We start from the raw sequence: 26,949 nt of genomic DNA on the forward strand, positions 1-26,949 counted from the left end.
AACACTTTTATTAATACTTTTAATCCTAATTTTACTAGTTTTTAGATGTTACAACTTGACCACTTCCGTTTTTTTTCGTACAAAATGTTAACATTTTAATATGAGAGTGATGTTTTTTTTAAATAAATGTGTTAATTAAAGTAGGTTTATTAAAATATTTTAACGGAAATATTCAATGTAAACAGTAGAGGCCGTACAGCCAAAAGTGCTCTATTTAACGATTTTGCAGGACACAAGTTTCAAATGGACAAATCATAGGCCTATATCAAAATGTTCAAAAGAGTCTGGAGAATCTTTTGGCTTATATGTTGTCACATTTGTAACACGCGAGTTCTATTCCGTTTCCATGGCAACGGTCACGCTTTTTGAGGAATTTTGTCTTTTTTTACACAAAAAAGTCACATTTCTGGCGATATTTTGGAGGTGTATACACGATTCCTGTGCCCTGAAAAGCATGAAAACATGAAAAGAAATTTATTATAATTTTCAAGGAAATAAAAAATAGTCCTACATAATTAATACACATAAAAGATTATTTATGATTTTAGGCCCTAAAATATGCACTACAAGTTGGAACCCTAATTTATGGAATCACCCATATAATAATATTGTATCTGCTAGATCACATCCCTTGAGCGATGGGTCCAGACTCCAGAAGCCAGGCGCGGATTCAGGGGGGGGCCGGGCCCCCTCCTCCCAAAAAAAGAGGAAAGGAGAGAGAGAAGAGAAAGAAAGGAGAAAAGGAAAAAAAGAAGAAAAAGGGAGAAAAGGAGAAGGGAAAAGGTTAAATTGCACGTATAGTAGGCCCATGCCTAAATCGCAGTCGGGTCAGTCTATATAGGTAGGCTACCGTATGTGATTATTTTGCTTGAAGGCGGGTCCTCTGCCTAAAAGCATGTGAAAATTACGGCGGGCCCACCGATATGTAGGGCCCGTCACATTTTGTCACCAAATTCAGTAGGCCTATTAAGACGGACTCGAGCCGACTTCAATTCAACACCATGCATGCTTTAATTGCGAATCTCAAGTCTTAGGCCTATAAAGTGTCAGTGTTACATTTAAAATTTTACAAACCTTTTTTGTTTTAAAACGCAATGATAGTGTAAAAATGGTCCACCAAATGGCTTCAATTAGGTCTTCATTTTGCAAAAGTTTCTCACTTCTGAGGGGGCATATCCCCTCAGACACCCCCCTGTGTGCGCAACTTTATGTTTACATCTAAAGCAATATAGGGTAATTTATTTATAAAGGTTAAAACTTGTCCACGAATGGCTTAAATTGGGCCTTCATTTCGCAAATTTTCGGCCTTTTGAAACATAAAATTTTACACAATAAATAGTGCAAAATAGTCCACCAAATGGCTTCAATAGGCCTTCATTTTACAAAATTTTCTCACTTCTGAGGGGAACATCCCCTCAGACACCCCCTACGTGCGCAACTTTATTGGTACATAATTATAAAGCAATAATTCACACAATAAAAGTCAAAACTTGTCCACACTAATGGCTTCAATTGGGCTGTTTTTCTCAAATTTTAGGCTTTTTCAAACCAAAATTTTACACAATAATAGTGACAAAATGGTCCACCAAATGGCTTCAAATGGGTCTACATTTTCCAAAAGTTTTTAACTTCTGAGGGGGGATTTGCACCCCCCTGCTTCGCGGCCATTACTTTAATTTATTTTGATTTCGAAAATTGGCCCCCCCCCCCCTCTGACTGCTCTGGATCCGCCACTGCCAGAAGCTTCCAGAAACGTCAGCCCTGAGAAACGTTATGGCTCATGGGACTTTTTGACGAATACAATTAGGCCTACCTTCAATTCCGGGCTTCAATTAGTAACCTTAGTCAAAACGACAGTCTACATTTCCTGTGGTAACATTCTTTATTTTTTTATTATTTTGACATTGTTGTTGTTGTTATAACCGCTTATTATCAATTGCTGTTGTTCTAAAAATGAGGTGAAAACTGCATTTTGCTGAACGTGACGATCCCGATAGGCCTAATCCCGGGAACAGTTATTTGCACCACTTACCTTTATAACGACGCTGATTTCAGATTCTGGTTCTTTATGTCTTATGATACAGAATCCAAGCAAAAACCAAAATACTGTCGTCTTTATCATACAGGTGTCTTAACGTTGTTGTCCGAGTAATTACAAATTATCTCGACTCATTAAAGATTTGGCATCCACCGTTATCCATTCTATGGGTCCTCGGGTTATGTGTGGCGCGTATATTATGTTGAACATCATGTCCAAATCAAAACAGTTATAGGTTTTCCTTTTTGTTACACTAGGCCTGTGTCTCTTACTTCCATGGTTACACCAATGCTTGTAGAAAGAAATCGAGTTGACGTCAAGTTTAAGCAACCAAAAGTGTCATCCGAATCGACCTAAGCTTAGAGCTGCTTAGTAGGCCTATTGTTAGTATAATCCCTATCTCTTTCTAAGTTAAGCCACAAACGAATGGTGGCATTAGTGCATTACGACGCACACCATCGGTACGAAGAAGACGTGAGAACGGTAGTTATAACTGTCAACCAGAAAGGAACCAATTTGTGATTAATGGACTACAGCAAAGCAAATAAACATATTCAACTATTATTAATGTAATGCACAGCCAGTATCAGAATAATTAGAGTTTCACCGTCTTGCATTGACACCCATTTTCAAATATAAACTGTGCCGCACAAAAAGTTTCTTTTCATTTTTTTCACCGCTTGGAAAAGAGGCCATAATTAGACGCAGTATCTTAGGACCGATTCACACTCCATACTCCTGGTGGAAATAATTATATATATCAACAAACATTCGTTAGAAGTTAAAAATTACTGGAAATTGATTGAATAACCAATACTTGTTGCATGGACTATTCGACGTCGAATAAAAAAGAATCGGGCCTTATACATTTGACGCCTCTGTTAATCTGTGGGTCTGCTGTGACCTTGACAAACAAAGTACAAGCATTTTAATGGGGGAAATGTCAAATTGTAAATGACAAATGGCCTATACAAAGAGAAAACAAAATTCCAACAACAACAACAAAAACACCAAACCAAAACAAAGCAAATAACATCATTTTCTTCAATAAATCTTTATAAAACACTAACAGTATGTTTTTGTTAAAATTTTCCTTCTCTGTACTTTTCATAACTAATTTTTTTTCAGCTAGTTGTTTACTCTTAGTCTTCCTTAGGGGTGGTGCAATAATTATGTGTACCCCGGGGGTGAATTATAGGGGGGCAACGATTTTTTGGCAGGCCAAAGGGGGGCAAGCATTTTTGGCAGGTCAAAAGGGGGGTCAAGCGATTTTTGGCAGGGCGAAAGGGGGGGGGGGCCAGCAATTTTTGGCACAGATATTTTGGGCACCGTTTCTATTTACGCCTTAAAAAGGCATATAGGAAAACGTTAGGAACACGTTCAAATATGCAAAATTTCCTGCTCGCTGCGCTCGCACTATATGATAAGACAATTTAAGGTTTTAAATTCGGGTTCCCAAAATCTTGCATGTGTAAGGGGGGCAAAGATTTTTGGCACATCAAAGGGGGGGCAAAGGTTTTTGGCACATCGAAAGGGGGGCAAAGATTTTTTGGCACGGCCAGAGGGGGGCAAGCGATTTTGGCAGACCATTTTGAGAATTCACCCCGGGGTACACATAATTATTGCACCACCCCTTAGCTTTTTTGTTTCAGTGCTTTTGTACTAGCATCTTGCGTGATCCATCTGCGATAAACATGTTCCTGACTATTGAAGTGTCTCATCGGTCTCATCAATGTCCTTGTTCAATTTAGTTTCACATGGCTGAGAATAGGCTATGCGCGCGGATCCAGAATATTTTGGAGGGTGGGCTCAGCAACATAATTATTCATGTAGTGCATTGCTTACATCTACTATAGATCTGTGTATTGATGAAGTAGTGTACTGCTTACATCTACTGTAGATCTTTGTATTGATGAAGTAGTACATTGCTTACATCTGTATATTGATGACGTAGTGCATTTTCCATCAAATGTGGAGAATATTGATGAAGCAGTGCATTGCTTTATCTACTGTAGATATGTGTATTGATGAAGTAGTGCGTTGCTTTACATCTATTGTAGATCAGTGTATTGATGAAGTAGTGCATTGCTTTACTTCTACTGTAGATCTGTGTATTGATGAAGTAGTGCATTGCTTTACATCTACTGTAGATATGTGTATTGATGAAGTAGTGCATTGCTTTACATCTTCTGCAGATCTGTGTATTGATGAAGTAGTACATTGCTTACATCTACTGTAGATCTGTGTATTGATGAAGTAGTACATTGCTTACATCTTCTGTAGATCTGTGTATTGATGAAGTAGTGCATTGCTTACACCTACTGTAGATCTGTATATTGATGACGTAGTGCATTTTCCATCAAATGTGGAGAATATTGATGAAGCAGTGCATTGCTTTATCTAATGTAGATATGTGTATTGATGAAGTAGTGCGTTGCTTTACATCTATTGTAGATCAGTGTATTGATGAAGTAGTGCATTGCTTTACATCTTCTGCAGATCTGTGTATTGATGAAGTAGTACATTGCTTACATCTACTGTAGATCTGTGTATTGATGAAGTAGTACATTGCTTACATCTACTGTAGATCTTTGTACTGATGAAGTATTGCATTGACTACATCTACTATAGATCTGTGTATTGATGAAGTAGTGCATTGCTTTACATCTTCTGCAGATCTGTGTATTGATGAAGTAGTACATTGCTTACATCTACTGTAGATCTGTGTATTGATGAAGTAGTACATTGCTTACATCTACTGTAGATCTTTGTACTGATGAAGTATTGCATTGACTACATCTACTATAGATCTGTGTATTGATGAAGTAGTGCATTGCTTTACATCTTCTGCAGATCTGTGTATTGATGAAGTAGTACATTGCTTACATCTACTGTAGATCTGTGTATTGATGAAGTAGTGCATTGCTTACATCTACTGTAGATCTGTGTATTGATGAAGTAGTATTGCTTACATCTACTGTAGATCTGTGTATTGATGAAGTAGTGCATTGCTTACACCTACTGTAGATCTGTGTATTGATGAAGTAGTGCATTGCTTACGTCTACTGCAGATCTGTGTATTGATGAAGTAGTATTGCTTACATCTACTGTAGATCTGTGTATTGATGAAGTAGTGCATTGCTTACATCTACTGTAGATCTGTGTATTGATGAAGTAGTGCATTGCTTACACCTACTGTAGATCTGTGTATTGATGAAGTAGTGCATTGCTTACGTCTACTGCAGATCTGTGTATTGATGAAGTAGTATTGCTTACATCTACTGTAGATCTGTGTATTGATGAAGTAGTGCATTGCTTACATCTACTGTAGATCTGTGTATTGATGAAGTAGTGCATTGCTTACATCTACTGTAGATCTGTGTATTGATGAAGTAGTGCATTGCTTACATCTACTGTAGATCTGTGTATTGATGAAGTAGTATTGCTTACATCTACTGTAGATCTGTGTATTGATGAAGTAGTGCATTGCTTACACCTACTGTAGATCTGTGTATTGATGAAGTAGTGCATTGCTTACGTCTACTGCAGATCTGTGTATTGATGAAGTAGTATTGCTTACATCTACTGTAGATCTGTGTATTGATGAAGTAGTGCATTGCTTACATCTACTGTAGATCTGTGTATTGATGAAGTAGTGCATTGCTTACACCTACTGTAGATCTGTGTATTGATGAAGTAGTGCATTGCTTACGTCTACTGCAGATCTGTGTATTGATGAAGTAGTATTGCTTACATCTACTGTAGATCTGTGTATTGATGAAGTAGTGCATTGCTTACATCTACTGTAGATCTGTGTATTGATGAAGTAGTGCATTGCTTACATCTACTGTAGATCTGTGTATTGATGAAGTAGTGCATTGCTTACATCTACTGTAGATCTGTGTATTGATGAAGTAGTATTGCTTACATCTACTGTAGATCTGTGTATTGATGAAGTAGTATTGCTTACATCTACTGTAGATCTGTGTATTGATGAAGTAGTGCATTGCTTACATCTACTGTAGATCTGTGTATTGATGAAGTAGTGCATTGCTTACATCTACTGTAGATCTGTGTATTGATGAAGTAGTATTGCTTACATCTACTGTAGATCTGTGTATTGATGAAGTAGTGCATTGCTTACATCTACTGTAGATCTGTGTATTGATGAAGTAGTGCATTGCTTACATCTACTGTAGATCTGTGTATTGATGAAGTAGTGCATTGCTTACGTCTACTGCAGATCTGTGTATTGATGAAGTAGTATTGCTTACATCTACTGTAGATCTGTGTATTGATGAAGTAGTGCATTGCTTACATCTACTGTAGATCTGTGTATTGATGAAGTAGTGCATTGCTTACGTCTACTGCAGATCTGTGTATTGATGAAGTAGTATTGCTTACATCTACTGTAGATCTGTGTATTGATGAAGTAGTGCATTGCTTACGTCTACTGCAGATCTGTGTATTGATGAAGTAGTATTGCTTACATCTACTGTAGATCTGTGTATTGATGAAGTAGTGCATTGCTTACGTCTACTGCAGATCTGTGTATTGATGAAGTAGTACATTGCTTACATCTTCTGTAGATCTGTGTATTGATGAAGTAGTGCATTGCTTACGTCTACTGCAGATCTGTGTATTGATGAAGTAGTACATTGCTTACATCTACTGTAGATCTGTGTATTGATGAAGTAGTACATTGCTTACATCTACTGTAGATCTGTGTATTGATGAAGTAGTGCATTGCTTACATCTACTGTAGATCTGTGTATTGATGAAGTAGTGCATTGCTTACGTCTACTGCAGATCTGTGTATTGATGAAGTAGTACATTGCTTACATCTACTGTAGATCTGTGTATTGATGAAGTAGTACATTGCTTACATCTTCTGTAGATCTGTGTATTGATGAAGTAGTGCATTGCTTACGTCTACTGCAGATCTGTGTATTGATGAAGTAGTACATTGCTTACATCTACTGTAGATCTGTGTATTGATGAAGTAGTACATTGCTTACATCTACTGTAGATCTGTGTATTGATGAAGTAGTGCATTGCTTACATCTACTGTAGATCTGTGTATTGATGAAGTAGTGCATTGCTTACGTCTACTGCAGATCTGTGTATTGATGAAGTAGTACATTGCTTACATCTTCTGTAGATCTGTGTATTGATGAAGTAGTGCATTGCTTACGTCTACTGCAGATCTGTGTATTGATGAAGTAGTACATTGCTTACATCTACTGTAGATCTGTGTATTGATGAAGTAGTACATTGCTTACATCTACTGTAGATCTGTGTATTGATGAAGTAGTGCATTGCTTACATCTACTGTAGATCTGTGTATTGATGAAGTAGTGCATTGCTTACGTCTACTGCAGATCTGTGTATTGATGAAGTAGTATTGCTTACATCTACTGTAGATCTGTGTATTGATGAAGTAGTACATTGCTTACATCTACTGTAGATCTGTGTATTGATGAAGTAGTGCATTGCTTACATCTACTGTAGATCTGTGTATTGATGAAGTAGTGCATTGCTTACATCTACTGTAGATCTGTGTATTGATGAAGTAGTGCATTGCTTACGTCTACTGCAGATCTGTGTATTGATGAAGTAGTGCATTGCTTACGTCTACTGCAGATCTGTGTATTGATGAAGTAGTACATTGCTTACATCTACTGTAGATCTGTGTATTGATGAAGTAGTGCATTGCATTGTTTCCATCTACTGTAGATCTTTGTATTGCTTATGTCTACTGTAGTGTATTGCTATCTACTGTAGATCGGTGTATCGATGAAGTATTGCATTGCTATCTATTGTAGATCTGTGTATTGATGAAGTAGTGCATTGCTATATCTATACTGTAGATCGGTATATTGATGACGTACGGTATTGCATTGATTACATCTACTGTAGATCTGTGTATTGATGAAGTATTGCATTGACTACATCTACTGTAGATCTGTGTATTGATGAAGTATTGCATTGACTACATCTACTGTAGATCTGTGTATTGATGAAGTAGTGCATTGCTTACATCTACTGTAGATCTTTGTACTGATGAAGTAGTGCATTGCTTACATCTTCTGCAGATCTGTGTATTGATGAAGTAGTACATTGCTTACATCTACTGTAGATCTGTGTATTGATGAAGTAGTGTATTATATGTAGATATATGTGTTGATGAAGTGGTGTATTGCTATATCTATACTGTAGATCGGTGTATTGATGAAGTAGTGCATTGCTATCTACTGTAGATCGGTGTATTGATGAAGAAGTGCATTGTTATCTACTGTAGATCTGTGTAGGCCTATTTATGAAGTATTGCATTATTATCTACTGTAGATCTCGGTGTATTGATGAAGAAGTGCATATCTAATGTAGATGTATTGATGAACTTAGTGTATATTGTTATTGTATTGTTATATCTACTGTAAATAAATAAATAAATAAATAAATAAATAAATAAATAAATAAATAAATAAATAAATAAATAAATAAATAAATAAATAAATAAATAAATAAATAAATAAATAAATAAATAAATAAATAAATAAATAAATAAATAAATATGATTGGTTTTTGTCAAAACCCGTTCATTTCGTCAACAGATGACACAGTTCAATGTGGTTAATCTGTTGAAAACGGCCTATTCATGCACAATTTTTGACCAAGATGGTTTTAAAAGTCAAAACCCTAGTTGATCCTTACAATATTTTGCACATTTTATGTCATTAAATGAAAGCACACTTATATTGTCCCTATAGTAGATTCATTGCAATGAGCAATGGCCAATTCTCAAATCGCAAATCTTGTGCAAAAAGTTACTATTTATTCATTACGGTTGTAAATTCAATGAACTATGACTTTGCTAAAGAGCGCTTACAAATTCAGTGATATGAAATATTATCATGTACATCATATGAACCCGGATCATCATCTCCAGTGCCGTAGCACTACTGGAAACAAAATTAATTGGAAAGCTGAATATCTGTAGGCCTATAATGGTTTAGATAACAATAGCAAATTAAAACCAAGGATAATTAATAGACAAACTAGTGGGAGCAAATAAATCGTTTTTGGTTGCACGATTATTTTTGGATATTATGTTTTGTGCACAATCGGTGTCGCCATCATGGTTATAATTGTGTCCTAGTACCCCTGCAGATGTTCTAAAGAATTTTATAGGCGCCCTCTATATTTCACTTTTAATGTAGTAAAATTGGATTCATCATGATAATGTTCTGTTATAGAGTTTGGGACACGCCTTAAAAGTTTGATTTGAAAAGAAACAAACAAAATGTCAAGTTTACAATAAAAGGAAAGCAACCAATCAAAGAAAACGAAAAGATTGTCAAAGATATAGTGTTTAAATGCCTATTCAGTGATGCCGGCGAAGGTGTAACAATTAAATTTTTAGTAAATTGCCTAAGAGTGAAGGATAAGTCATTAAAATTGTCACTTAGTATTTTTGTTATGAAAAAGTTGGCGAAACAAATACAAAAAAAAAAAAAAATAAACCCCAAAAAACAAACAAACAAAAACTAAAAACAAAAAATCAAAAACAAAAACAGGAATGTGTGATGTTGAACTTGGTTTGCCATCGTCATAATTTCTCAACTTTAAACCCTGAAAAAGGGCAAGAAAAGATACCTTGTTATCCTGATTAGGCCCTATTATGGTGAAAAAAACTAGCGGCAAGGAAGGGACCTAAAATGGTAGGCATACTTGTAAGGATTAAACATGTCAAAGAAAAGGTATAGGGAAAAAAGAAAGAAAGAATGAAGGACAGGACACAGAATTGTTTTACTTTTTTGGGGTGGGGTGGGGTGGGGGGTCACTGCCAGCCTGTGCCAGGACTTCAATAAGTTGAGATTTCAATTTTCGAAACAATTACGCTGCGTAAAAAGGGGAAAACCTCCTATATAATTGCCTGTTTTTGAATGCCTCACATTTATCAAATTTTAGGCCTATATCACCAAAAAGTAAACATTTTGTCAGTGTTTTTCCACTGTTGAAAAACGAAGAAGCAAAAAATGGACCTATGTATGCTAAAGTGTGTGTAGCCTGAATATGCTGCTGGCTTTGAACTTCCTCCACCTACATCCGCATCCTGCTCATCTCTCTCCTCATCCTGCTCATCTCTCTGAAGCTGGCTCGCAACATCCATATCGCAAAGCCAAATCCATGAAAACAATTTGGTGAAATCTTCTTTGTATCTATTTCAGGGCTAACATATGTAGGCACTTTTCCCATTTCTCTTCAAAATACCACATTGTAAAAGACATATATAATATTAGCTCATATATTATATAGCCAAAATATCATTTAAGTTACTTTATCTGGTTTATAAAAACAATAAATTTGAACACAATACAAATGTTCATTAAACGGATACTGATTGCTCGCCAAACTAAACAAGTGGATTTCGTATCGGCAACATCAGCTGTGTTCCTGGAGGCATATTCGTGTTCACAGATTTGAGGCATATTTTGACTACTGTCAGTGAATTACACCAATCGGATGTCTACACAATATACGAATTATAGCTTTTAGTAGCGAAATCTTAGTGGTCATATTATTACATTGGCGTAAATTGATTACTGATGACTTGTTAGCCTTACAAGTGCAGCCAGTGCATTGATGAGTGTACACAGTAGCACCACTAGCAGTACATAGACTAGTGTACACAGCTCATCACTGTGTGTTGTCTGTCGAATTCGACGAGCTGACTCTGCTTCATTTGCTGGGTGTATGAATTCCTTGTGTTATTGACATATACACGTGATGTCTTACAGGTAAGTCACCTGTGCAAGAATTTAATTGTAACCACTTAGTATTTTACCAATGTTAATGTGATTGTGAATGTGATTTGTGAATAGATCCACTTTAAATTACGGTACCGTACATTTTTCAGCCTCAGGAATTCCGTCAACAGCGTCAAGCTTCAAGATGGATATGTACATGTAGACATGCATATTCTATTTTGCATTGTGTGGATGGGTGAGAAACACAGGTCAGGCCTTGTGTTTTTTATTTTTCTGGGCGAGCTGTAATTACATTTGTAGCTTCCCTTCCTGTTCAAAACACACCCCTGAAATTGTTGAGTAGCCGAGCTGTAAATATGGAGAGTGGTGGGCTAGCTGGCGAAAAGAGTTGTTTTACATGCCTGATAAACTAAAAGGAAACCCAAGTTTCTGAAGTTTTTTTCCAGTACCGTATGTGGAATTTTGAATTACGTTGTAGGTACCGGTACCTAAATTTAACCTATAGATTTCAACAAAAAATTGTATGTTTTTATAAAGTCATAATTTGAAGTAAGAAACAGCTCACTGTGATTTCAATTAAGGGGAGCGATTTATCTCATACTAAAAGCAATTAAGGAGAGCTGTGGCTGAATGACAGCTCCAGCTCTCCTCAAAACAATAAGGCCCTTCACCTTAAATTCTTAGTTTACTGTTTAAGATTTAAAAAAAAGGCACGAGGTAACTTTTAATTAGTTACTAGCATCTTTATCAATTGGCCCAATAAACAGTGGGGAAAAGGTGTACCATTCATAACTCATAGTTCCAAAGGCAAAAGGTACACCATGTGCAGACACTAATTTAAATTCACTGAACTGCAGAAAATGCCACCCGTGCAGTAAATTGACAATTCCAGTGATATAAAAATTGTGGCTATAGTACATCCATTCCGTATGTACATGACATTGTACCTTCTAAGCAGTGTCTTAGCTATTTAGCCACCCATCTGTCTGCCCGTCATTTTAGATGGGAAGTTTGCTCCTTGGATGGGCAAAATTAATGCCTTTGACAGATGCTACACATTATAATTGCTGGTGTTTAGAAAGGCTGTTGACTTTTTTTGTAGACCGGATTTGCAAAACAAGGCCATAGCAAATATATATATTTGAACTCTTTTAACCCCCAATGGGCTGTAGAAGTAGTAATATTAAGTTCCGAAACATGTCCAAGTTTGTGATATGCCCATCATGTAGGCTACAACTGTATCTCGGGGTCCGTATTCAGGATTTATTATTTGTGGTATGGAATTTCAAAATGTATGCTTGTGCAAATGTTTTGTAAAAAGTGGACCTTTTTGAACTGTTTACACCCTTTTTGATAAACATTCACCAAAAAGTGGACCTTATGTCAATTTTTCACCCATTTTTGGTCACCCCCTGCATATGCATCCCCTTCGTACACTGCCGGGCTGTGCTAATTTATAAGGAATTATGCCCGGGGCTAATAGTAATACACAGAACTGTTAAAAAGCAACATCAGTTGTCATTGCTAATGAAAGTTTGATGATGTCTAGTCTGGGAGCTGTGTGTAGATCACAATCATACTTCTTGTCCAAATTTCTTACCTAAAGGAAGGTGGAGGAGGGGGGGGGATAAAGTGACTCAATTTGTTATCTGATTAATTAATTGTTTATTTGAAATTTATTCAAAATTTATTTGTAAAATTATTGATAATGCTAATTCACAGACATTTTCATTCATAAATACTTGTATATTCTCAAGTTTTATTAGTTTCCAAACTTGTTTGAAAACAAAAATTTTAATGGGGGATGTTTCAATGAACCCATTAAAAGTTATTGCACCCAAATGGCTTGAAGCTAAGTATACAATAATATGTGCTTATTTTTAATAATTTGTTTTGATATATTGAGATTTCTAAAAATGTGTGTGTTGGTATTTTCCCAAAATTGATGCTTTAACCCTAACAGGACGGTATACTACAAAATACTACTTGATATATGCGCTGTTCGTGCATGCATCCCACGTGGTGTGATGACGCAATCGCCCTAAGTGATATATAGGCACGGTTTCGCTGGCCAGTGAAGCCCAAGACCGTGGCAAAGTGTCGCTGACCCAGTGCCTGGCATGCGGGGGTCTCGGGTTCGAATCCCACCCAGAGCAAACAACTTCTTTCCTTCTTTTCTCTCTTTATTCCTTCCTTCTTTCCCTTCCCGTCGCTAAAAAGCCCTTAGGCGGTTAGGGTTAGAGTTACCACTATCGAAACTCAATATAGGCTTCCTTAACCCTAACAGGACGGTATACTACAAAATACTACTTGATATATGCGCTGTTAGGGCATGCATCCCACGTGGTGTGATGACGCAATCGCCCTAAGTGATATATAGGCACGGTTTATTGGCCAGTGAAGCCCAAGACCCGTGGCAAAGTGTCGCCGACCCAGTGCCTGGCATGCGAGGGGTCTCGGGTTCGAATCCCACCCAGAGCAAACAACTTCTTTCCTTCTTTTCTCTCTTTATTCCTTCCTTCTTTCCCTTCCCGTCGCCAAAAAGCCCTTAGGCGGTTAGGGTTAGGGGGGTACTACACGCCTTGATAAATTTGTGTCTATTTTTGCATTTTTCTCAAAAACTAATAACACAGTGGTAACAAAAGTTATGTATATTATAGGGGCAAGGAATCCAATTACTACACTGGAATTTCAGTGATCCAAGACAAGCGGTTCATTATTTATGATAAGAAATATAAGGTACCGCTCGGATGTACCTCATTTTCTATCATATACATATACTAATATACTGAACTGCTTGTCTTGAGTTACTGAAATTTCAGTGTAGTTATTGGATTCCTTGCCCCAATAATATACATTTAACTTTTGTTACCACTGTGTTATTATTTTTGAGAAAAATGCAAAAATAGTCACAAATTTACCACAGGGGTGTACATGTAGTACTTACCCCCTTAACAGTGCTGTGACAAAGTGCATAATAAAATTAGCGACCTAACCTGTATTTGCAAAATTAGCAGAAACTAAAGCCCTCTTTGAAATTCCCACTACATGTACTAAATGTACAGTGTTGTATACCTTAAATAGAAGATGTTAGATGACATTTATTTACATCATAGCCTCTTGTTTGTGCAGTTGGTAACAGACAAAATTCAGATATTTGGTGATGTTCTGTGTGTTGATGACAAAGATCAGAGGTTTCTAAATTGTTAGCAGATTTGAGGCTTTGTTGAAAATAATTGACATAGAGTTATGCTTTAGAGGTTAAAGGTCAGAACATGGGGTTAAGTCCAATGAAAACGAAAGTGTGTTTATTGTTAAGAAGTGATATTATCCTGTAAATGTGTAATGCCATATTTCAGTTTCTCTCCTACTCTGTATGTGTGGGTGTGTAATGTTTTGGGTGATAAGAACTTGCAGTTGAGTGGGATAAATGGGCATGAGCAGAATAACTGTTGCCCAGTGGCAGGTGGTGCCATGGGAGGCATGGGGGGGATGTCCCCCAGTCAGAACTCCTGCCCCCTCCAGTAAAAACTACAAATTACAAATTTGTCCACCTTTTGCTGCGATTTTGCGCAAAATTGGTTGATTTTGCACCCCCCAAAAAAAAAATTCCTGGCACCGCCACTGCTGCAGCCTAGAGATAAGGATTAGGGTTAGAGGGTTAGAAATTAGGATATGGTTTGGATTATGAGAATAGGATAAGGGTTAAGATTGGGTGCTGACTGGTGACCACTGACCAGCGACCATTTTTCTATCTAGGCCTTCAGATCTCACACCACCAAATCAGAGTCCCATAGAGATATGTGCTAAATTTGCCTTAAGAAAGCGTCATTTTTTCTTCACAGGAGCGACTCAGTTTTAAGCAACAGCTATGATGGTTGAAATCAGCCCTTGCCTGATCAAAAAAAAAAAAAAAAAATATAGGTTGACCGTCATTATTTTTTACGACTGGCCCTCAAACTCTACGATGTCTGGGAATTTCCTATTTTTCAGGCAAAACCAAGCCGGTGTTTCTGTAAAGAAAATGCTGCTTAAAATCATTAAAAGTTATTCGATCTCTCCCATCTGTGGTACACTTGCAGGAATTAATATTACTAATCATGACCAATCCAAATTTGGCTAAAATTATGCAAATTTCTGCTCATTTTAATGCTTAAATTGAGAATACATGGGTTTTTCTGAGAAGTGAAATTAAGGGCGCACAACCATATAATTCTATTTGGTGGTGTGAAATCTGAAGATCTCACACCACCAAATCAGAGTCCCATAGAGATATGTGCTAAATTAAGCAACAGCTATGATGGTTGAAATCAGCCCTTGCCTGATCTCTCTGGCTGGGAAAAAATATAGGTTGACCGTCATTATTTTTTACGACTGGCCCTCAAAGTCTACGATGTCTGGGAATTTCCTATTTTCAGGCAAAACCAAGCCGGTGTTTCTGTAAAGAAAATGCTGCTTAAAATCATTAAAAGTTATTCGATCTCTCCCATCTGTGGTACACTTGCAGGAATTAATATTACTAATCATGACCAATCCAAATTTGGCTAAAATTATGCAAATTTCTGCTCATTTTAATGCTTAAATTGAGAATACATGGGTTTTTCTGAGAAGTGAAATTAAGGCGCACAACCATATAATTCTATTTGGTGGTGTGAAATCTGAATGATCCAACATGTTTCTGATTGTCCTTAATTTCAGACTATTTTAATCTAATTAACTTATTTTTAGCATAATTTGAGCAAGAAGCTGGTTAAATTTTTTTTTTTTTTTTTAATTATTGTGTCTGTGACATCTGCTATCTACTGAAGATAGCATTGTGATTACCATGTTAAAAATTTACCAAGACTTAGGCTTTCAGCAATTTACAGTCAAGAGGGACGAGTAACCAGGCAGACACACAGAAACAAAGAAGAACATGACCACAATATCTGAATTATAAGTGTTGAATTATATGGCCTATTAGTGAAATCTTAAGTCTACCCCCCCAATAAGCTTACCTGATCCATGGACACATTTTATGAGCTCCAACCAGTGCCCTAGCCCACGTGCCACCATTATACTGATGTCTTCTACATCTGGCACTGAGTCATTGCATACCATCATGATTGTAAACATTGCATAGGTTACCAGTAGTGGAATCATAAGCTTAGCCTACCCCCCCCACACACACACAAACCGTAAGCTTACCTGATCCAGGCGCCTATTGCATGAGTTCCGACCAGTACCCTAGCACCATACTGATGTCTTCTCTATCTGGCACTGAGTCATTGCATGCCATTGATGATGTAAGCTTACAAAATATCATGATTGTAAACATTGCATGGGCCTAAGTCACTCTACTGAAATGGAATCTTCACTCAAACACACATTTGGTCATAACTCACCTTAGCACTGGTATATTTGTAGCAAATGTTGCAGTTCTCTTCAATTTTAGCCTTTAATTACATAAATTCAGTCAATGCACTTCTGCGGTGAATGCAAACACGAATTAGGCACAGGGCTAACTTGCTCAATCAAAAGTTGAGACTCACATACACAGCTCCATTCAGATCTCACACCACCAAATCAGAGTCCCATAGAGATATGTGCTAAATTTGCCTTAAGAAAACGTCATTTTTTCTTCACAGGAGCGACTCAGTTTTAAGCAACAGCTATGATGGTTGAAATCAGCCCTTGCCTGATCTCTCTGGCTGGGAAAAAATATAGGTTGACCGTCATTATTTTTTACGACTGGCCCTCAAAGTCTACGATGTCTGGGAATTTCCTATTTTTCAGGCAAAACCAAGCCGGTGTTTCTGTAAAGAAAATGCTGCTTAAAATCATTAAAAGTTATTCGATCTCTCCCATCTGTGGTACACTTGCAGGAATTAATATTACTAATCATGACCAATCCAAATTTGGCTAAAATTATGCAAATTTCTGCTCATTTTAATGCTTAAATTGAGAATACATGGGTTTTTCTGAGAAGTGAAATTAAGGGCGCACAACCATATAATTCTATTTGGTGGTGTGAAATCTGAAGATCTCACACCACCAAATCAGAGTCCCATAGAGATATGTGCTAAATTAAGCAACAGCTATGATGGTTGAAATCAGCCCTTGCCTGATCTCTCTGGCTGGGAAAAAATATAGGTTGACCGTCATTATTTTTTACGACTGGCCCTCAAAGTCTACGATGTCTGGGAATTTCCTATTTTTCAGGCAAAACCAAGCCGGTGTTTCTGTAAAGAAAATGCTGCTTAAAATCATTAAAAGTTATTCGATCTCTCCCATCTGTGGTACACTTGCAGGAATTAATATTACTAATCATGACCAATCCAAATTTGGCTAAAATTATGCAAATTTCTGCTCATTTTAATGCTTAAATTGAGAATACATGGGTTTTTCTGAGAAGTGAAATTAAGGGCGCACAACCATATAATTCTATTTGGTGGTGTGAAATCTGAAGATCTCACACCACCAAATCAGAGTCCCATAGAGATATGTGCTAAATTAAGCAACAGCTATGATGGTTGAAATCAGCCCTTGCCTGATCTCTCTGGCTGGGAAAAATATAGGTTGACCGTCATTATTTTTTACGACTGGCCCTCAAAGTCTACGATGTCTGGGAATTTCCTATTTTTCAGGCAAAACCAAGCCGGTGTTTCTGTAAAGAAAATGCTGCTTAAAATCATTAAAAGTTATTCGATCTCTCCCATCTGTGGTACACTTGCAGGAATTAATATTACTAATCATGACCAATCCAAATTTGGCTAAAATTATGCAAATTTCTGCTCATTTTAATGCTTAAATTGAGAATACATGGGTTTTTCTGAGAAGTGAAATTAAGGCGCACAACCATATAATTCTATTTGGTGGTGTGAAATCTGAATGATCCAACATGTTTCTGATTGTCCTTAATTTCAGACTATTTTAATCTAATTAACTTATTTTTAGCATAATTTGAGCAAGAAGCTGGTTAAATTTTTTTTTTCAAGCAGAATTATTGTGTCTCTGACATCTGCTATCTACTGAAGATAGCATTGTGATTACCATGTTAAAAATTTACCAAGACTTAGGCTTTCAGCAATTTACAGTCAAGAGGGACGAGTAACCAGGCAGACACACAGAAACAAAGAAGAACATGACCACAATATCTGAATTATAAGTGTTGAATTATATGGCCTATTAGTGAAATCTTAAGTCTACCCCCCAATAAGCTTACCTGATCCATGGACACATTTTATGAGCTCCAACCAGTGCCCCTAGCCCACGTGCCACCATTATACTGATGTCTTCTACATCTGGCACTGAGTCATTGCATACCATCATGATTGTAAACATTGCATAGGTTACCAGTAGTGGAATCATAAGTCTTAGCCTTCCCCCCCCACACACACACAAACCGTAAGCTTACCTGATCCAGGCGCCTATTGCATGAGTTCCGACCAGTACCCTAGCACCGGACGGCAAGGTCTTCTCGAGCGGGCACTGAGTCATTGCATGCCATTGATGATGTAAGCTTACAAAATATCATGATTGTAAGCATGGCACGGGCCTAAGTCACTCTACGAAATGGAATCTTCACTCAAACACACATTTCGGTTCATAACTCACCTTAGCACTGGTATATTTGTAGCAAATGTTGCAGTTCTCTTCAATTTTAGCCTTTAATTACATAAATTCAGTCAATGCACTTTTTCGGTGAATGCAAACACGAATTAGGCACAGGGCTAACTTGCTCAATCAAAAGTTGAGACTCACATACACAGCTCCATTCAGATCTCACACCACCAAATCAGAGTCCCATAGAGATATGTGCTAAATTTGCCTTAAGAAAACGTCATTTTTTCTTCACAGGAGCGACTCAGTTTTAAGCAACAGCTATGATGGTTGAAATCAGCCCTTGCCTGATCTCTCTGGCTGGGAAAAAATATAGGTTGACCGTCATTATTTTTTACGACTGGCCCTCAAAGTCTACGATGTCTGGGAATTTCCTATTTTTCAGGCAAAACCAAGCCGGTGTTTCTGTAAAGAAAATGCTGCTTAAAATCATTAAAAGTTATTCGATCTCTCCCATCTGTGGTACACTTGCAGGAATTAATATTACTAATCATGACCAATCCAAATTTGGCTAAAATTATGCAAATTTCTGCTCATTTTAATGCTTAAATTGAGAATACATGGGTTTTTCTGAGAAGTGAAATTAAGGGCGCACAACCATATAATTCTATTTGGTGGTGTGAAATCTTCATGTTGATGCTTCATAAATGTGAACCCAATGCAAGGAAGAAGGCCATATCTGCAATAGCTGCCATATAAATATTTGACAATTCTGCATTCTAAAATTGTAAAAATCTAAAAATATGACACCTGGATTGCCTTTCCCAAACCCTCAAAGTCTACTTGAATTTGAAAACAAAACTTCCAGTAGACAAGATGATCCGGGGGATTGGTCCCACTATTTCAAAGAACCAGTTTGGAAATAAGCAGAGATAATTTTTGAATCATTTATTTCACAGTATAAAGTTACTTTTGATTTGGTAAAATATTTCCAGATGTACGTGTCATAAAAATGCTCAAATGTGAGATAAATATCTACCAGTACCACCTACTCAAAGTTCATTCACTCCGAAACCTAGTGAAGCAAAATTGTAGAATCTGTTGGTAATTCTATGCTACATAGTCATACATTATGATACATAGTGTATGTATCATGTATCAAGGTGTACATCCCCTTGATCAAGACCTTTTTGGTACCCTACACAAACCGTAAATTGAAGTCAGGTTGTATTTTAGTTGACAAATGTTTCCAGATGGGTCTTTATCTATATCTGTATTTTGACACATTGCATACATTGTAACACAGCCTGTGTCAGTCAGTGACCTATACAATACCAGGTTAGATTTGTGTGTATTCATTGCCATCACATATAATGACACTGACACCAGCAGCACAAACCAGTAAATCGGGTATTTGTTGTGTCTTTGATCAGATGCGCTTTAAGGCAAATGAATTCTCCCTAGGATTGCAATGATCATGATTCATAGAAATTTGAGAGTGAAATTATTGCGGTGTGCTCAAGATTATGATGGGAATTACGTGAGACTGTTCATCTCCATCTACATCTATATTACAACTTCAGTTACTTTGAACTTTCTTCTCTGTCCCCAGACAATTACCTCCTTAGGGACAACCTGTCACCCTTCAGGGCTTTCCTTTCTGTTGAGGGGTCACTAGCTGAAGATCTGCATCTCTAGCTCTGCAAAGTATTATTTTATTCCAATTTTATTTTTTTAAACGAAGTACAATGCATTAAAATTACCCTTTATCAAGTATGAGTCAGGGGCTGTGCATTGTGCAATAATTATCTTTCCCCTGGGTGAGCAAAAAGAGGGGGTAAAGTAAACAATGTTTCATGGGCAAAAGGGGACAGGCAAGTAATTTTGAAATTCACATTCCCTGTGTGGGAATATCTTCCATACAGGGTATGAATTTCATCAGGAATAACCTGTTCCAGCAATGAAAAGAATAATTTTGTTTGAACACATCACAAATAGTGGACATACAATGGACACCAATTTAGCAAATTATTGTTTTAAATGGTAAATTCAAAAATGATTTGGTTAATATCAAATAAAAAAGGAAGAAAAACAAATAGATAATTAAACCAATAAAATAACAACAGGACCTTTAAGTTTGTTGCGATATATTAAATTAAAAATGCAATGGCTATCATGTTGTTTCATGTTTTTGCAGTACTAGTGTACCATTTCAATGCCAGCATCAATATCAAGCTTTAATGCACATGTAGACAGACAGTCATAATAACATTTCAATTGATTTATTGATATATTTTATTCTATTTATTTTTAGCATATTGTAAACGTGTACAATGTACAGCACTTAATATGAAAAGTTTTGAGGCAGAAAATCTGACATTTAAAAATAAGATTCGTCAGAGATGCCTTGTCATTATAAGGCTATTCCAATTGAAATGCATATACCCCCTATGGAAGACATGACTGTAATTTTCCACACAGGGAGTGTGAATTTCAAATAGGGTTACCTGAATGGGTGACTCTATTTGAAATCTACACCCCCTGTGTGGAAGATTAATGTCATGGCTTTCATACGGGGTGTATGGATTTCAACGAGAACATCATTGATTGGTACACTGATGAATGGGTGTTTGTCAGCCTTATTTGTAGTATATAATACTTCATTCATTATTTAAAAGTGCCCATGACCCTTTAAATAACTGCTCGCACAATACATGTTAATTCGAGGTACAAAATGTCGTGATCAATTCCGCCTTTGGCGTATTTTACTTACGGTACAAGTAGGTCATCCAAGATGGCCAAACTAAAGCCTCCTGGTCAACTCAAGCGGGTTTATGAGTGGAGATTTCTACCAGCCTATTTGCATTTGGAAAGAATAAAATCTGACGGGTAGCTTCTTTTACATAATTGTATCTGCAGGCTTTTACAATCTTAGCAGACCATTTTGCTGTGTAGGAAAAATCAGGCAGCGTAAAGTAACAATAATACAACAACATCTTGTACACGGTTCAGACTGGCCACTTTGCCGAGGGGTCTACAATTAGCTTTTCACTATCATATTCAAACCCAAAGTGACACCCAATTTAAGGCTTTAGATGGATCAATTTCATCCGTTGAAGCTGGAAGATGGATACACTGGTAAAAGATATATTTTTTGTTGTTGTAAATGAAACAGCACAACTGAGGTCCATCTTGGGGAATTGATTAATGTTGGTTACGATGTAAGATGGGGGGAAAAGTAGGTTTTAAATTTTTTTTAGTAGGATGCAGAGATTGAAGGGAGTATTTTGTCTTGCTTTTATTTCATAAAAAAATTGAAAATATATATTTAGTAATTTGTTGGTTTTCTTTCAAGATAATTGTTATTTTTGAAACTCCTAAGTTTTGTTCTTTTTTCTGGGGTTATTTCATCAACCGTAACACCCCAGGCCTATTTTGGCGAGGGGGAAGGAAAGAATAAAGAAAGAAGAAGAGGAGAAAATTTTTCTTTCTCAGGTGTGGTTTTGAACCAGGGACCCTTCGGGTGCCAGACACGCGCACCGCCATACCATGCCACAGGTGTCTACCTTGGCCGGCCAAGCTTTGCGTGCCCATATGACTGTTTGCATGATGATGCAGTCGCATCATATTTTTCTCAAGCGAAGTGGTTACATAACTCCCTGGTAACTGGATCACCCACCTTTTGGAATGCCATAGACTTTGTGTTGTGATCATTTCGATCGTGGTGTAGAACTCAAAAGCGTGATCCAGTTGACATGGTGATAATCAGATTACACGTAACACTTCGCTGGCGAATACCCACCCCTGCAGATGCTTTGTGTATTGAGGTTTTTTGATGTTTGGTTCAGTTACGGTTCAGCCTCTTTTTTTGGAGGAGGGGAGGAGATTTTGAGACAAGATGATTTTATTGATCCCATGTAATTCATGTGTGTCGTGTGAGTATTTGATTTTTCCGTTAACTGCATCCTCAAACTGCTAAAGTATTCAACCAAGTTCTAAATACCAAATTTGTTGCACTGCTCAAACTCTTATAAGTCTCTAATAATAAACGTAACTTTCCTTCCAAACAAGGAAGTAAGTACCTGGATACTTAGAATCCTAAAGCAGTATCATCATGTTCATTTCAAATTTATTAACCCAAATTTTGTATTAGGTACCGCACACTCCCAAACTAAACAGAGCTTTATGCCGCATGCAAACTGCAATGTGTGTTTAACCAGTTTACTCTTCGCAATCAAATCCTCCTAATACTTAGTAAGCCTCGGGACTATATTTTCGACATTATCAAGCACATGTTACAACTTTACGTCAACACAAATGTTGTTGTTGTTGTGATGTTGATATGACTCTGGAGCGTCAACTACATGATAATTAGATTGACAGAATCACATCCTGAAGTGGCTTATTGAGAACTTATACTAACATGACAGGGATGTTAAGAATTGCCACGCTACAACACAAGGGATTTACCCAACTACGGGTATAGTATCAAATCAAGAATATTGAAAGGCTAATCAAGAACTATGTGGACTGGTTCATAAGACTAGGACTGTTTGTGCTTCCGGTACCTGTATCAATGTTTTGCATAGTAAGAGCGTTTGTCTTTGAACCATACAAATTCAGATACATTACACTAGGATCGACAACATGCTCATCTATCAGGGCTAAATTCTTTATCCCCAATATATTTTCACATTCATTGAATGACCTTTGAAAATTTGGGTACAAAAACTCATACTCTGCAACTTGAGGTCAAATTTTGCGCTATGATTGTTTAATTGAGGTTATTGAACTATGTCATTGGGAAGAAGCCATTGTGGTCCATAGTGTTAGGGCAGATGAAAGGTTAAACCATAAGCTGCCAATTTCATGTCGCATACCATATTATGCAAAGGATCTTAAAATATTCATGACATATTCATGTACTGGAAAGACGAAATACATGCATGATGCACCTTTTGCTACTTTAAATTGTCTTTTTTTTAGAATTACCAATCTAGCATGAAATTCTGTTTCTCGTTGCGGTCAGATACAGCACCTGCTGCCGGGTGACTTGTGAGATGTGCCAAAATCATGTGTCTTGTGCAGAAGTTTTACAAGTCTTATTCTTCTGACCAACCAGTTTCTTTTACAAAGATGGGTTTTTTCTGCTATCTGCACTGTGTACACATATGTCATACAAATATGAGACCTGTTCTAAAAAATGAGTGTAAAGTCGCCAGGGAAGAAACGGAGATATGGTTCTTTGAATATGCACGAAAACAATTAATAGAACACCAAACAAATTTTCTTTGAAATGTTGACTTTTGAACATCCAAGTGATGGTGTTATCCTATTAAGATACATGTATGCATCATTTTCAAGCCTATAATCTAAGGCCGGCGTTGACAGGTCCTCTGTCGGAATCCTGTCGACAAAGTGAATTATGTCAACATATCGACAGAACTTTGTCCATGGCAACATAGTGCTCCATGGTGACATATTAAGTGCTCAGGCAATGGCCCAGTAAAACTTCGTCAGGGAAGCTCATTTTCACTCAAAATATTGGCCATTTCCAATGTATTTTCATCAAAATGCAATGCCAAATCTTATCTTTTACCTACTATTTCGCCAACTTTTCATGTTATTTGCCTTTAGGGGGTCATACTTTTGGCAGTATTTTACCTTGTTTTCCGGTGCAAATTGTACACTTTAACGCTATGTGCTCGCTATGAAAAAAAAATCATGAAAGAAAAAAAAATCCTGGTATTTTTTCGAACCCAAATGTATGTCGACACACTGTCGACGTCAAGATCTGAAATATGTCGACATCAAAAAAATGGTGCCGACACCGGCCCTACTATAATCCAGAAATTATAACTCAAAAATAAAGATTTTCCACTTTCCTTCATTATATCATTCTGATCACACTTATGTTTAGTTTTATCCCTGATGATCTTTAATTTTAAGGACATGGAAGTGATGAGGCCTGGATATCCATAAGAATCTTCCAAGGTGCATGCCCTCCAAACCATCAACCCCAGTGGGCTAGGAGCCCACCGGGGCTGAAATGTTTCCCAAATAACCAGACTGATTTTGCAGAAAACGTCTCTGTTTTATTTTCATTTAAAATTAACAGTAAGCATGTATTGTGCAGCCTCTTCAGCGTTGCAAAACAATTGGTTTTCTCATGCAATTTGAGTGTTTTAAAAATTGCTTTTTGATTAATCTTATGAACAACAAGTGACATCATCTGAGAGCACATTCAATGCATGACATCACAAATGCGGCCTCAGCTTTGAATTTGATTTAGTCTTTACAAGTTCACTATGTGCTACACCTTGGTTGTTTATGAATTGTGCAATAAAAATTTGATCATGCCTGAAACTAAGGAAGGAAGTTAGTTTCAATATTTGAAATGTCATCAGGATAGCCCATGCATCCAGCCTGAATGGCACACCACCTGTGAGAAGAAGAGAAAAGTAGAGAGGTTTCCTAGAATCAGTCACATATTTGGATGAGTGGCATGGTGTGCATTACATGCGTGTTGTTATAGGTGAAGATGTGTGTGAAGATGTTTGTTTGTTTGTTTAAACAGTCGCTCTATGTGGAGACACACTTAGGCCCTTCTTACCTTTCACTTAAGACTTTCAGTGGCGTGCAGACCTCGAATACCTCAAATCATAGTCCTGATTGGACTTCAGGAATAGGATTCTTTCAACTGAATTACATGTTCCATCAAAGACATTTGCAGCATCAAAGAGTAATTGGCTCAAGATTCAAAATCCTATTCCTACCACTTCTTTTGCAAAATTGTAGCGAATCAATAAGCGACAAAATGGTACCGGGCGAACTGGGTTACCTTTGTAAAGAAATGATAAGGTAGTTGTTAAAACTTACAGAAGGGGTTGTCAGTTATATTTGTTTGTGGGCCACGAGGGCCAAACTCATTCCAAAGATTAGTGTTTGAGGGCCATAAACCCGGGGGGCACATTGTACACCTCTCCTCGTTTTGCTACATGCTGCACAAGAGCTGTTCAAAGGCCAATGGGCAGTAAAAATAGAGTCCATGGACCAACCATAATTGGATGAATCTGACCTACAAGCTGCCTATTCAGAGCCCAAGGCTTACATACAAATGTATATCTAATATGATATTATTGAATGATAATATCAATATTTTGTAGTGTCAATTTACCATGTGATACTACTTTGAGTACTTTCACCACAATATTTGCTAAAAATTTGGACACGACCCATTGAATTACATTGCTGATGCACCATTTTCACACCATCTCAAGGTCAGGACCAGTACTACATGTTATTATCTAGAATCACTAACAAAAAAAAACCACTTTGATTTTGCATAGCACAGATTGATGAATTAATTTGCAGGTATCGTTGCAGGTGGTGTGCGTGAATAGTTAGTGTGACTGAGGACATCTCGTTTGGGGACATGGTAATTTCATTTCAGGACGAGTGTGTAGTAGTTTATTACATTGAGCTAGCCTGCTTATAGTATGCCTATGTGTATATCTTCATTCATACCAACATTGACATTAAAGATGGGTAGGATTGAGAAAAATAAAGCTGTATAAGCTTTTGAGATCAGGATGGGTGGTTGTGCTCAAAATGGGCTGGATTTTGTATCATTCGAACTTCTTAGAAGTGGAAATTTGAGCAAAGGGTTTTTCGTCCCAGTTTCTTTTTTTGGTTCTTAAAAAACAGCCTAGTTTTGAATTAGTTCCATCTTGTTTGATGAGCACTTCAATCATGGTGGTGCGTGTTCTTGGTTTCATCAATCACTTCATCGGCCATATCACATAGTGACGTTTTCGACATTTTCATCAATTTTGGCAGAGTAAGTTAACAAATTCTGGCAATGGATGTTGCTTAAGGGAAGGGGTATGAACGTTTGGACAGTATTTATTGTGGGACATTAGAGCACATCAGACGTATCGAATTGCATTCTGAATACGACCAATGTCCTTCTGATATCAAATAATTTTGATTTTTTGAAATTGCAATGTAATACACATTTTATGGCAAATCATTAAAATCGATATTTTTGATATTTAACAGTACTTGAAGTAAACTTTATAAATCTGATGATTTATACTTAAAGTGTATGTAGGTGGGATGAAAAGCCGATTATCAATTGAAAATTTTGACCGTTCGAATTATGAAGATATGGTTTTTTTTTCCCAAAACACCAAAAAAAATAGGTCTTTTTGGGAAACAAATCCATATCTTCAATATAAAAGGTCAAAATTTTCAATTGATCGTCGGTTTTTCCTCCCAGCTACATACACTTTAAGAATATATCATTAGATTTATAATATTTATATCGAGGACTGTTATATATCAAACATTTGAAAAATATCAAATTTTAATAATTTGTCATAAAATTTGCATTATATCGCGAATTTCAAAAAATGAAAATTATTTGATATCAGAAAGACATGCTTCGTATTCAGAATGCAATTCGATACGTCTGAGGTGCTCTCATGTCCCACAAAAAATACTGTCAAAACGCCATAAACGCTCATTCCAGATCCCTTAATTAGTGAGATAATTGTATGCGCTTTACACCTTGGTCTGGGGCGGACATTTTAAAAA

The 26,949-nt window shown here is 36.9% G+C and overlaps 2 protein-coding genes across 2 annotated transcripts in view; one reads left to right on the forward strand and one right to left on the reverse strand.

The window, feature by feature from the left end:
* LOC140147021 (uncharacterized) overlaps positions 1-2,451 on the reverse strand; it is a 39,409-nt gene extending 36,958 nt beyond the window's left edge. Inside the window, exon 1 of the mRNA XM_072168792.1 lies at positions 2,033-2,451. Within this exon, the coding sequence (XP_072024893.1) occupies positions 2,033-2,122 (90 nt within the window). The 5' untranslated portion in view covers positions 2,123-2,451. The remainder of the gene's footprint in view (positions 1-2,032) is intronic.
* An 8,210-nt stretch (positions 2,452-10,661) lies between these two features.
* Positions 10,662-26,949, forward strand: part of LOC140147890 (plexin-A4-like) — a 165,071-nt gene continuing 148,783 nt past the window's right edge. The window contains exon 1 of the mRNA XM_072169669.1: positions 10,662-10,839. The gene's annotated coding sequence lies outside the window, so the exon portion shown is untranslated. The remainder of the gene's footprint in view (positions 10,840-26,949) is intronic.

The sequence above is a fragment of the Amphiura filiformis genome, chromosome 3, assembly GCF_039555335.1.
Source record: "Amphiura filiformis chromosome 3, Afil_fr2py, whole genome shotgun sequence".
Classification (NCBI taxonomy): Eukaryota; Metazoa; Echinodermata; class Ophiuroidea; order Amphilepidida; family Amphiuridae; genus Amphiura; species Amphiura filiformis.